This window comes from Cnephaeus nilssonii (assembly GCF_951640355.1).
Source record: "Cnephaeus nilssonii genome assembly, chromosome: 4".
Lineage (NCBI taxonomy): Eukaryota > Metazoa > Chordata > Mammalia > Chiroptera > Vespertilionidae > Cnephaeus > Cnephaeus nilssonii.
The window spans coordinates 46,238,468-46,252,292 of NC_137075.1; the positions used below are offsets into that span (position 1 = coordinate 46,238,468).

The 13,825-nt window shown below is 47.4% G+C and overlaps 1 protein-coding gene across 2 annotated transcripts in view; it reads right to left on the reverse strand.

Annotated features, from left to right (window-relative positions):
• Positions 1–121: 121 nt before the first annotated feature.
• Positions 122–13,825, reverse strand: part of TP53BP1 (tumor protein p53 binding protein 1) — a 90,429-nt gene continuing 76,725 nt past the window's right edge. The window contains exons 19-28 of one of the 2 annotated variants that reach the window (XM_079769301.1): positions 12,737–13,008; positions 11,942–12,091; positions 11,214–11,644; positions 8,325–8,516; positions 7,763–7,978; positions 6,192–6,404; positions 2,685–2,779; positions 1,806–2,005; positions 875–1,020; positions 122–474 (exon numbers count right to left, since the gene is read on the reverse strand). In XM_079769301.1, the coding sequence (XP_079625427.1) occupies positions 287–474; positions 875–1,020; positions 1,806–2,005; positions 2,685–2,779; positions 6,192–6,404; positions 7,763–7,978; positions 8,325–8,516; positions 11,214–11,644; positions 11,942–12,091; positions 12,737–13,008 (2,103 nt within the window). In that variant the 3' untranslated portion in view covers positions 122–286. The remainder of the gene's footprint in view (positions 475–874; positions 1,021–1,805; positions 2,006–2,684; positions 2,780–6,191; positions 6,405–7,762; positions 7,979–8,324; positions 8,517–11,213; positions 11,645–11,941; positions 12,092–12,736; positions 13,009–13,825) is intronic. The other variant, XM_079769302.1, reaches the window with a different exon arrangement.

The window sequence follows — 13,825 nt, forward strand, 5'->3', positions numbered from 1 at the left end:
CCTTGCCTGGCCGCCCTCCTACAGTGAACAAGCCTATTGAAAGCCACAGAGAAGGTACTGTTTGTCTTACTGCTTCTTCTGAGATTAAGCTCAAAGAAGTGGATGAAGAAATCCCAGTTACTACAACCAAAGAGATTCAACATTTATTTTATCATAAAAGTCCAGCAAATAAAACTATATACAAGATCCATGCAAAGAGTCCAATTACACACAAGACACATTTAAAACCTTGTTAAAACACAGTCTCCACAACAGCAAGGAATAAAACCGATAAGACCAAGTATCCTTAGTGAGAAACATAATCGTGTTGGTATTTTGGATGCTGCTTGAATCCAATTCTCTCCCCAACAATGAGGCACTGGATCACCCACTCCTGCGACACCACCGGCAGCTGCAATGCTTCAGCACACTTCAGCACCGAGGCCGGGCACGAGGGGTCCGTCACCACCACGTCAAACACCCCTAAAGCAATATCTGCAGGAAGCAGGGGAAGGTGGACAAGGAAAGGAGACTCGATTTAACCCTCCATTAAAAAGCCAGATGTGCCTTCTAGCCAGGACATCCCACTCTGCCCAAGCTAAAACCCTTTATGTCAAACAGCGTGCTACTGATCACAACCAAAAGTGAAAAGTTATCCCCAAATGCGGACCTTCTAGAAATGTTTAGCAAATGCACCACTGGACACCAACCGAAGCACAAACAGCCCAGTGCTTCACTCATGCTGGCTCACGCCTTGAAGGTGGTACTTTTCTTCTCTTAGATTAACCCTTTCCGTGTTTCTAGCATCAGGACTGAGACAGACCACAAGACTTAACTGCTATGGGTCTAAGGATATCCTTGGAGCAATAGCCACACACACGTTCTTTCCAGGTACCTTTGTTGTGGGCACTTGAATGGTGCTGCTTCACAGAGGCTGCTCCCCCGGTCATGAGGATCTCAGACCAGAGCTCCAGGAAGTTCTGCTGTTGGTCTGACACCAGGAGGACCTTCAGATTCTGGAAAGGGTTTTCTCGGGGTTGCCTATGAAGGAGGCAGAGACACAGCACCTTGGAATTGGAAGGAACCTTCGCATGATAGATAGTATCAACAACAGCCCTTCTACGAAGGGACTGAGGTACATCTGGATGCTTTGGAAACCCCTGCATCTGGGCACCACACTCCTTCCCTCTTTCTGTGAACGATGTGTATTCTCTGGGATTGTGGTCTTCTAATCCACCCCTTCCGTTTCCATGGTTGTCCTGGGCCCAAGAATAAGCCAAACCATGCTCCTAAGCCTACTTCTTCTTCTTCTTTTTTTTTTTTTTTTTTAATTTTATTGATTTCAGAAAGGAAGGGAGGAGAGACAGAAACATCAATGATGAAACGAAGTCATTAATCGGCTGCCTCCTGCACGCCCCCTAACTGGGGAATGAGCCTGCAACCCGGGCATGTGCCCTTGACCAGAATCAAACCCAGGACCCTTCAGTCTGCAGGCCAATGCTCTATCCACTGAGCCAAACCAGCTATGACCTAAGCCTACATTTTTAAATGCCTTACTTAAAACTTAGTCCCCTAACCTTATAGGTTGAGAATATTGAACTGACATGGAAATGCTCACACATTTTCAAAAGGTCCCTAACCACTATACCCTAAGGAAGTAAACTAGGTGAACTGCTTAAGTAATCTCAAACCTATTCAAAGTCTGTAATTTATCGTGTGATCATTTCTAGAAACATTCCAGTTTCTAGAAATATTTTCTCTCTAGATTCTTGTCCTCCCAAAGATGCTGTCTTCCTTTCCACCATTCTAGGTGGGCTCTTACTCACCAATCCAGAATTCTCTGCTCCTCAAGGCTGTACCCAGCTGGCAGCAGATAATTGCGGTAATTCTGTAGCTGGTTGGCATGGCAACTGTCATGGACCCAGACATGAGACACACAAGGAATCCCACTGGCAAGGCACAGGAAGTACTTCCGGGTTCGACAATGCTGATCCGCAATTAGGAGACACTGGTAAGCCGTGTTACACTGGAAGAAAAGGAGCAGAACTGATGGGTCTGGTGATGTCTGTGCAAAGCCCCCCAACAGTCCATGTCACGGAGAACAGATGCAAACACCCAGATACAGCTGCCCTTGAACAACAAGGGTTTGAGTGGCACGGGTCCACGTACAGATTTGTTCAATTGACCCCCGCAGTTCAAGTCTGTGCTCAAAGGTCAGCTCTGCTGTTGGGAATCCAGGGGGAGGACTCGACTGGTTACACGTAGGTTTTCCACTGTGTGGAAGGTCAGCCCCCTGCACCCCATGTTGTTCAAGAATCCAAATTATGATTGAGCCTGTCCTGCCCAGGGTCTCTCCTCACTGAAAGGCCCACGTGGCTCTCCTTGCCTCACCTGCAGCTTTCTGGGGGCCTAAATCCTGAAGGGACAACCAAACTCCAGGTATACAGCATTTTAGGCAAAGAATCAAACATGGTAACGGATTTCTGTTAAACACAAATTTTAACCTGCTTTGTCCCAGCAGATTAACCCAAGACTCTAACTTCTCTTCCTTGTACACAGTAAAAATTCTATTTTATACAACAACCTTTTGGCCGTTTCCCAGTTCCTGAAATCTCTGGCTACTGTCCCTCTTGGGCCTCTTCTCAGTACAGCGGGTGGGCTCTCCATCACTGCGCCCTGGGAAGCTTCACAAAGAAACTCCTCACCTGAGCTTCATTGAAGTCTTCGAGAATGTAGCCAGCTCCTGCTCGAAGCTGGGATTCTGTGTACTGCTTGTTGAAAGGAGGAATTTCTAAAAATTCTATATTAAAAAAAAAAGACAACCAAGATAACAATTACTAGTAGTTGGTTTCTTCTTTGCTTCTTTATGCCTGCTTCTCCCTGCCCCCTCTCCCTCCCCAGCTATGTCCAGAACACTAGATCCCAAAGACGGCTCAAGGGCTTCCCCATGGCTCAGAAAGAGATCTGTCTTGAGGCCCATAAAGTGCTGCCAAAAGGACAACGGGAGGGGCAGGGAAGATGAGAACGGAGGTAGGTCCCAGGCCTACAAACATCAAGCATTTCTGCACTAAAACTGACTCATCAGACTGTTCATGGGGGATGGAAGCAATCACTTCCCATAGTGATATATTCCAGTGTGAGGAACCTTTACCATCAGGAAGCTCTTCCTCATGTCTACCCTATGTCTCTCCCTCAAACTAAGCCCACTGTCTCTAATTCTGCCTTTTGTGGAGAATAGCTATTTAGCACTTTTTATAACAAAGCCTTCAAATTCTCCCTTCAGCTGCTTTTTTACCCCTTGTACACTAAAACACTGATAAACCAGAATGCTCAAAGTAGGGTTTTTAAAATTTAACAGATTAAGTGAAGATTAGCTGAAAATCCTGTTCAACCTTTTTATTGAAAACTATCTACCTTTGATGATCTTGAAGTACCTCAGGACACTGAACATCAATGACTGCTCTACAGTCTTGAGGGTGAAGAAGGAGTTATGAGAGATGAGGCTGAAGCTGTAATGACCCTAGGCAATTAGAAATCGCTTCTTTTGACCAAATATCTAATTTGAGCTTGTTTTCTTGTCATCTGCTCCTCTCATATATAAATAACACATTAAAAAAAAAAAAGAAAAAAAGCAAGACATTAGAGATTTTAGTTAATTAGGGGTTCTGTGAAATTAAGTGCCAACATACTTATCACAAATGAAAAACCCAACCAAATGCATAAAAGTTCAATGCCAGACCGTTCCCCTTCCCCAGCAGACCCCTGCAGCGATGGCTCCCCCTCCGGTGCCTGCCCTGCCTGCTGGAGCTCCCCAGGCAATGTTACTGCCCCAAACTCAGGCCTCTACACCTTGAGTAGGTCTGATTGGCCAGCCTATTCACTTTTATTGCTCTTTTCTTGATTCAGCATTCTCCACATTTTTCTCAAAATGAAAACAAACTGGAAGTTCTAAAAGGAGTACTTCTCCGTTTTGTCACTGTATCCTTTGCCCCATCTGAATATAGCCTGTCACAGTTTTCAGTGCCAACCACTCCAGTGCTGAGTCCCTGCTGAGGTCCTTTACTTTTCTCAAGACTTATGTCTTATGTCTGCTTAATCCAGCACTGTTTCTAGCCTTGACCTATTTAATTACCACTTGTATTTCCTTGCATTTGTGTGATCAAATATTACCTAGGTCTAGGCAGTCCATTTTTCTGTTTCTGAATTCGTTTGGATTTAAGTGACCCTATCCAACCAGATGCTAAAATGAATAGGTTTTTAATCCCCTTGTTTAAATCAAGGATAAAGATACTAAAAAAAACCAACTCCAGAGTCACTCCCTGTGGCTGATGGGTCCCCAATGGTATGCCACCTACTAAGACAGGGTTCAATGTTCTTAAATATTTAATAAATGTCTCAAGTTAAATTCAAATGTTTTACTGAGCTCCTGGCATCAAAGAGATTCCCATTTATCTGCAAAACATACCACATAGTTTCTTGAAAACTACAGAGGGTTGTTTTAGTGCAAGTGTCTCTAGGCTTCTTGAGATTGAGGAACCTCTAAACAATTGTGTTATGCCAAAAAGATCAAGGATTTTGGTACAGTTGGGGGAATGTCCAAGGATGAAAGAGCAACATAAAGCAGACATTTTCACCATGACCACAATTTCCATGAGATCTCTCTAAAACACTGTCCAAATTCCTCCTCATTTACACAAGGCCTACCTCTCCTCACTCATGATTACAGGGTGGGATTAAAAACATTTGCTGTACCAGCAAGGGAGAATAGAAGGAATTTTTATGGGTCGAGTTTATAAGATCTCACACAGGCTCACAGGTTTTTAAGGAATTGGACAGTCTGCAATTCATACCAAAACTAGCTTTCTTGACCATGATATACCAACAAATAAAACATCTACAAAACTGCCTTGTGAAGTCCTGGTCCAGGGAAGGGTTGAGGAGTGTGTTGGAGAATAAAGACTAGAATCCAGTAATATTGTGAAAGCAAAATAAAGCAAGACCACAAACACTTTTGATGCCATGACAAACCTCTTCCCAGAATCCTCAAGGGACTCCCAAATACTTACAATCAAAGTAAAACCACCTTCTTGGCTAGGAAAGTCCTCACACACCTTATCTCCCATTGTACCTACCTGACTTCTGTCTGAGAGACGAGGCCTGTTGTACACTTAACCTTGAAACTCCACACCCTATAGCCTCTACACTGACACTCTGTTTAAGCACCTTCCAGGGAGCATAAACCTGAACTGCAACTTCCTGACCACCCTTCCCATGTCCCCGTGCAGAGCCCCACGTGGCTGCAGTTGCCAAGAGCCAGGTTGGTTGGTTAGGAAAGAGGCATCCACACACCTGAAAGGCCGGCCATCGCACACCTGCGCGGTGCTCTCTCACGGTCACCAGGTTCCCTAACGATTCCCTTTTGTAAGACTCAGCATTAGCCAGAACGTGAACCTTGTAGAAAACATCATTCCACTTGGACCCTTAGCTTTCACAGCTACATTTGGATACTGCCGCCAATTACTTTTACTAAGTGTATTTACATTTGTATCTGTCCATTTCCTCTCCTAGATCACACACAGACAGCTGAAATAACTCTACCTCTCCCCACTGAAGCCTTCACTCAAACCCTAAGTAACAGACAACACAGAAATACAATGTATAGATTTAGTTTAAGGTTGAAGAGAGGTAGAGGAGTTGAAAGGCCTAGAAGCAGTTTCTCTGAAATCCCCCGGGGCCCTGGGCACCCCATAGTCCGTCTCACACAGACCTCAAGAGAATGAACCCCCACCCCCCCATGTGGGTTTTCTCTGGCAGTTGCCCCTAGAACACAGACGGGGATTCAGAAACCTGTCCGGGATGACTGTAGTCGGTAAAATGAACCCTGGGTTCTAGTCCCAATCTACCATTATCGTGGACGGAAAGCAGTTATTGAACCTCCAAGCGTGTTTCCTCATCTGTAAAACAGATGAAAAGATCTATCTCCCATCGGCCTAACAGGGATTGTTTTGAGAAACCACTTACTAAGAAGGATTTTGTGAAAATAGTCTATAAACCAAGAATCAGGGTTATATTCATTTTTCCTGACCAAGACCCCAGTTGCCAGTTGTCCTGCCTGCGCTACAGATGGCTGGGGCCCGACCACCAGGCACATACAGGGAGTGGGAATGAAGGACGTGCACGTGGCAGAGCGCCAGGTCTCCCTAGGGCCTTACCTTCCTCCTCCTCGCTGCTTCCGGAAGGACCATCGGGCAGTTTGGAGCGACTGGCCAGCTTGTCGCTGGTGGTGGCCATGGTGAGGAGAAAGGCGTAGCCTAGGAACAAGGTCTTGTTGAGCGGCAGAGGCCCTCTGTGCTCGTCCAGGGCGGAGGGCTCACCCATGTCTCCGCTCTCACAGGGGCTCACGAACTCGCCTGCCCCCACCGCTCCTGGGGAGACAGAGGCGGAGTTACTGGATGGATACACACCATGGCCAGGGCGTGACAGATGGGTAGGCAACGTCCTGATGGACTTTTCACCAAAGACCGTTCATTCCTATGGCCAACAACCTACAACAAAACTTCCTTATATATTTTACACAGTCATGACATTGTATACATTGTTTTCATAGATGACATCCACTTTTTATTACCGAGAAATGTCCCCAAAAGATAAACCAAAATGGTGCATAGAATACTAGGTAGTAAATGTATTTTTTACACGTTGATGGAGCCACATCAAAACAGCCTGCTTCAACTGTGCCAGTTTCCAACACCTGGGGGGAGGAAGTGACCCAGCCAGTCCAGGGCTCCCGGAACACCCATGCTCGGAGTGCACCCAAAAATCCTTGAGGAGAAAAGGAGTACCTGACTTGGAGAAGCTGAGTCGTAGGCTCACTAGGAGGCTAAGATGACAGACAGGTCATGCCTCCCTAAAATAAAACCAGCAGCAAGAGAACAGGGTGACGCAGCATGTATGAGCCTGGACTTCACAGTCAGTTGGCCTGCGTTTGCATTCTGGATCACCTTGGAAGACTTTCCTGTGCCTCAGATTCTTTAACCGGAAGGTGAGCTCTAGCTCTGTCCCTCCTGGGGAAGCTATGAGGTCACATGTATGAAGCACTGAGGTCCATGCTTCACATGCCCTGAAGCTCAGCAGATGTGCGGGACAGATGCGGAGATGACACACCTCACATACACAGGAAACGGGGAGCTCTGCCGCCGGACAATGAAACCATAACTTCCTCCTCGGCTGGACCGCGCTCCCTCCGGGCAGGCGCTGAGGCCCGGACCTCTGCCCCGCCACGGCCCACAGGGGCCGGCTGCGTCACAGCAGAGACTCAGCCAACAACAGGCGGGTTGAACTCTGATAACAAGAAGCATGAAGGACGGAAAGGGGTTGTCTGAGGGACAGTAGGGAGAGGGGAGATGCAGGCCCTGAGGTGAGAAGGGAGCAGTTTCCAGAGGCAGAAGAAGGTGCTGGGAAAGGAAGAGATCAGATCGAGGACTGATTTCCACCTTTTTGAACAGGTGGGATTTCACCTATTTTGAATCTGCTTAAAACTCAGTTTCTCCTTTCCCTCCTAGAACCTACGGAGAAGTCAACTAATGTCTCTATCCACCCGCACTGCCCTCTGCTGGGAAATGGGGAGGGGTGCAGAGAGCTGTCCGAGTGCCACCTGTGGGCTGGCGAGGGCCTCCAACGCTGGAGCCAGGACAGAGGAGACCTGCCGCCTATCAAACCCCTCTCTCCAGCAGCTGACTAGCACCGGGCCATGGTCTGAGGGAGGAGGCAGGGGAGCCCTCACCAGGTTTCACAGTGGCAGACTTCCGGCCTCTCTTGGCCGGGGACCGTTCCTCTTCAGCTGGGAGAAGCTTCCTTTTGCCGGAGAGCGCTCCGGCCGAGGCGCGCGGGCTTTCCGTGACCTTCCGGGGCGGGGTGGTGCTGCTGCTGCTGGAGGCAGTGTGGGTGGCTGGGGAGCTGACGTTGCTGCGCCGTTTCCGTTTCCCTTCCACCAGGTTATCTGTGACGGATAAGCCAGAGGTGGGTCAGCTTCCCTCTAAGCCCTGAACTCCAAGAAGATGGGCAGAGCCTGACCTAGATACCACCGTGACCTTTCACCAGCCTCCCACAGGGCAGAGGCCGTTCAAGGCCTCCATATTTCCTGTTCCCATCTCTGCCGTGACTGACGTGTGTGTGAACTGGGGAGCCATTCGGTCCTGGGACGGAAATAAAGACAAGCAGTGGCTCCAGAAAATGACGGCTCCTCGCCATCTCATAAACCACAGGGGACAGTAAGGCTTATGGGAGATTGCTGAATGCTCCAGAAGCCGCTCCTCCCCCACAGGAGCCCAGAGGCACCGTCTCACCTAAGCTGATATCGGCTGCCTTGGTGAGGGGCGTCACTGCCTCGTAAGGGCCGAGGCCATACTGCTCTCGCAGCCTGTTTCCTTGCTCCAAGGACAGGATGACGGCCATTCGCTTGTACCACTTCCTCTGGCCTTCCTTCTCGATGCTGTAGTACAGCTCTCCGGACTCCTTCCTGTGCCCTTTCACCACGCCTGGGTGAAGAAAACACAAAGAAGCTTGCTGTCGTTTTAGGCTGCCAGCACCCACTCACAAAGGCTCTGCTTTGCAGAACAGGCTAAGTACGGGAATCAGGTGATCCAACAGTGGGCTGAAGTTACGCTTTAACAAAACCCCAGTTGTCGATCTCAAACCCCACCACTTAGGATACATGGAGCTAGGACCCTGACATCGGGACATGGAAAGTCTCTCAGCAGAAGGAACCCTTTAGTTATGAAATAAGCTTCCTAGCCCTGGTGAGTGAGCTCATTTAGTTGGAGTGTCATCCCGTGCACCAAAGGGTGGTGGGTTCAGCTCCCGGTCAGGGCACATACAGGAGACAACAGATCGATGTTTCTCTCTCACATTAATGTTTCTCTCCCTCTCCCTCTCCCTTCCTCTCTCTCTCTAATGGAAAAGCATGTCCTCAGGGGAGGATAAATAAATAAATAAATCTTCCTAAAGCCCACCTTCATGGGTTGTAGGTGGTTCAATGGTTCTTGAAATGAAATGGCATGTGGTTTCTTAATTATCCCATTATAGCCTACTAATCCTTGGCTTCTTTCAAGGCTGAGTAATAATTCTTAAGTTAAGCTATAGGTGAAAGATGACATCATTCTAAGAGAGAGCATGTGTCTGTGTGTTTATGTCTGTGTAGCAAAATCAAAATAAAGATAGAACAAAGGAAAAAAATAAATCCTGCCTAATCTTACTTCCCTATTATCCACTTTCCTGCTCTTGCTCTGATTCAGAACTTAAAGGTAAGGCCTTTAGGTTAGTTAGAAAAACACAATGTGGGGTTTAAAGGAAATGGGGGTAGAATTGAGGGGACCTGCACCTAGGCCCAATTCTGCTACCACTAAGTGTGTAATCTTTGGCAAGATCCATTTCCAATCCTATGAAAAAGATAATGCTCCTTCCCCTCTATCAAGCAATAAGTAACTTATACACACACACACATAACACACATATAAAACTAGGGCATTAATATAAACAGTTTTTCACTCCCACCAACAGAAAGATCCATTTGTTCTCTTCGTTAGCTATGCTTGAATGAATGACTAAAAGAAACCCAGAACCTAAGCCACCAAGGCAAACGACAGAGGAGAAAACGGGCCTTGGCTCTCTCGTTCTGTGCGCCACAGAATCACTCTTTCTCCTGCCTGTGCATCTCCTGGCTTAGATCTCGCTCACCACATAAATCACAAAGATCCCTCAAAAGCAAAAAGAAGCCCACGGCCAACCATCTACCTCAGGCTAATGAGGGGCTAGACCCAGAAGCAGCCCAGTGCTGACATGGACAGCCTCCATAGTGGGACACAGGGTCCCCCCCCCCTTGATGCCATAATCCGCTCGGACACAGAAGTGTCTCTGTCTTACGAGGGCCAAATGTGGGCTCCCAGAGTGGTTTTACACCTGAAAGAAGAATGAATGCACCTGACACAAACTATAGGTCACAGGTCAAAAAGACCTCAACCCCCTGCTACAAACTGAGGCCACCAGAGCTAAGTGTTAGCTAGAACTCGACGGTGAAGTGGCCCATTTCACACTGAAGTAAAGGGGCAAACAGCAACTACTCAGGAGTGCAAACCACAAGAGTCTGGAGAGATTTCAATCGGGAGGCATTTTTGCCTGTTATATCCTAATTCATGTTCCCAAAAAATCCCCAGAGAGGATTTCAAATGACAAACTCCATACAACATGTATCTCCAACTCAGTTCACAGAAAAGAGGTAATATATTCAAAGAACTGGCACATGAAACTCATAACAAATATAAATCTCTCACTATCACCAGTACAGGGACTGGCCACTTGAAAATAAAAAGGCACATTGTCCAAACCAGAAACCCAGTGGTGGGTGTGCAGGCACTAAAAACTACTTCTTCAGCAAAGGTATCTCAATGTATTTGCCACACTCACCCACTAGGTTCCCAGCAGGGCAGGCAGTAAGTTTAAAAGTCACTGGTGAAAGAACAGAGAATGGAAAGGGAAAAGCACTAACTTCACGGCGGAGAAACCTGCAAATACCACCTTATCCCAGTGCTGAAGGTTAAGGCACCATTAACAGCCGGTGGGTGTCCACGCACCCACCTCCCCCAAGTGATGTGATGAAAAGGGAACTTCACCTCTGCAGCATTCTTTTAAAAAACCCTAACTCCAATCTAATCAGGAAAAAACATAAGACAAACCCAAACCCAAATAGTCTACAAAATACCTGACCAGAACTCCTCAAAACTGTCAAAGTCATAAAAACCAAGAAAAGATTCCGATACTGTCACAGCTGAGGCGACCGAAGGGCACATGAGGACCCAATGCAATGTGGTGGTCACCCTGGACTGGACCCTCAAACAGAGAGGGACACGGAAAAGCTGGCAAAATCCAAATGAAGTCTGGAATTTAGTTAATAGTAATAAGCCAAGGTTGGCTCTTAGTTTTGACAAATGCTAACTTAAGAGAAAGTTGAGAAAGTGGGTGAGAAATATATGGGAACTCCACTATCAGTACCCACCCTGTACTTTGCAAATTTTCTGTAGATACAGAATTATTCCAAAAATAACAAGTTTATTCAAAAATAAGCAACAGAGACCAACAAAACAGCCAATGGTGCAATTAACCAGTGCTGCAAGAACAGAATTTCTGACAGGAGAGGACTGCCCCAGAGCAGTAATCTCTACAGATGCTTCTTTTATTACCTGCACTGAAATACTCATCCTCCGAGAGGGCTGTCACTTCCGTATCCAACGGGATGGGGTCACACAGCAGAATGTCTTTGCCCAACACATCACACTCGTACCCATCATCAAAGAGCAACTTATACTTCCCAGCTCCGACATCCTGTGTGATTTTCCCAGAGTAAAAATAGCCATTGGATGACCACTTGGCAACAACACGGAGCCCTACAAAGCTATTGCCGGGAGAGGAAGCATCTAAGCCATCGGAAGGACCAGCAGCAGCCTGGAAAGGAATCTCCGGAGAGTCACTTCGACGCGAAGCACCAGCGCCCGTGTCTACGCGTTTGGTGGAGTCTGGCACTCGGGGCGTGATACGGGTGAAGGACTTATCATCTGGCGACATGCTGGGTGAAATGTCCTCTATGCCCAATGGGCCAGGCACAGCTGTTTCTCTAATAAGAAATAAGAGATAGGAGAAGGCAGTGAGAATAAGAAGAGAGAATACGTATCTAGCAATCTTCCCACTCCTTTGTCCATGGGTCTCCTCAGCCCATTCTTCGATAACCCCATCACAGGCATAAGCCTGCTCTCTCAGCGGCCTCACTCTGATCCCTGCCCACTCCCCAGTCAGTGTGGGTCCCTCTTCTCCCTCCTGACACCCCACATACTCTCTAATCCCCTCTCTTCTCTCTTCGCCCTTTTTTTCTAAACAAGTCATAGACTAAGTATGTCTCACACTACCCGGGTACCTGGTTCCAGTGGTCCGAGAAGGCGGGCGGCCCCTTCGCCCGCGCCCACGAGGCGTGACTGGAGCCTTCCCTCCCTGTCTGATGCCAAGGCCTGCATCACCATCCTCCTCACACACTGGCGCCCCTGTCTGACTGACCCCTTTTCTAGGACTAGAGAATGAAGACAGGTTAGTCTGATAGCACCTGCTACTGAATCCTCTCCCCAAAGTCTCCCCTTGGCCCTCAGACTACATGCCCGGCCAGCATGTGCTGGGCCTCCAGGGCAGCAGGAAGCTGGTCCACACCCACCACCAAAGTGTCCGCTGGGGAGTGGGAATGTGGATAACAAGTAAAGGACACGCTCCTCTACGCAAGTCTATTCCCCTGACAAAGCTTCCTACTGCTGCCCTCAAAAATAGCACCGTGTCTCTGCCCTGCCTTCTCTGCTACTCCAGGCTCTGGACCTCTGCCGAGGGTAACAAAAAGCGAGGGGATGTGTCAAGTTGGGCCACTACCCCAAACTTTCTGTGCTCCCAATCAAAACACTTGTAGGCTGCAGGAAATGGGGGTGGCAGGAGCATACGCCAGCACATGCCAGCATTGTCCAAGTCCCATCACCTGGTTTTCCACCTTTTCTAAGGAAGTCTACCTCCCAGGCCAACCCCAAATAGGACAGGAACACAAGAGGAGAAAAGGCGTCAATTTATCCTAGATAGAGGATGGGGGTTTTCCCATTACTCCCCTTTTTCTGTGATATTTAAAATGTCAGCAACCCTGCCCCTGCTGTGGCTCTCTCTCTGGGGACCCTGTCTGCACCTCGGTTTTCCTGGGCCTCCTCGGGAGCTGGGCAAGGCAAAATCTGCGGGTTCTGTCCCGCCGGTTTTCCCTTTGAGTGGTCCGGCTCCTCGCCCTGAGCTGCCACTGCTGTGAATGGCTGAGAGACTCGTCCCACTTGATGTGCGGAGTAAGCTGGACGCCTTGGAGGAAAAGGAGCTGATATCCCCCAGGTCCCCTGAGGAGCCCCCAGTCTTTGAAGGGGAAATTTCAGATTCACACTCCCGACACTCTACAACTGGCTCTTCAGTCTCCTGCAAGGAAGAAACGGATACAAAAGCTAAAAGAAACCACAATAACATAATGCTAATGTGATGGATGGAAAATCCTAGAGATGGCAAGAAATTTCAATTCAGAAAGATGGAAATCAGGAATAATGGAAATGTTCTACATCTTGTTTAGAATAGTGGTTACATATAACTGTTAAAAACCACTGAACTGAATAAAACCTACGCATTCTACAGAGAATACATTATAGTATAATAAAAAATTAAAAAAATAAAGGTGGTATAAGATTGGGGAGAAAGAGACCTCTATCCTGAACTGTTAGTTATCTTTTTACTGGACAAATTCCAATCTTTGGCTACCAAGAAACGGCAGTGCTTCTTACCCAGAGGACAGAGGTAAGTCCCTGTCTGAAAGGCCGGTAAGGAAGGAGGTAGGTAGTCAGAGAAGGAAAATTAGTGGTTGGGAGCCATTCTGGTACTTGATTAGCAGTGGGTAGCATTACCTGTTTTTTTGAGATTAGGTATTTTATATTACCTTTCAATAAGTGATCAAGGAAATTTAAAATGATAGGCTAAAAATTGTATTTTATTTATTTTTTAAAATATATTTCTTTATTGATTTCAGGGAGGAAGAGAGAAGGAGAGAGAGATAGAAACATCAATGATGAGAGAGAATCATTGATCGGCTGCCTCCTGCACACCCCCTACTGGGGTTCGAGCCCGCAACCCGGGCATGTGCCCTTGGCAGGAATCGACCCTGGGACCCTTCAGTCCGCAGGCTGACACTCTATCCATTGAGCCAAGCCGGCTAGGGCTGTATTACTATTTTAAAAATTAAGATAAA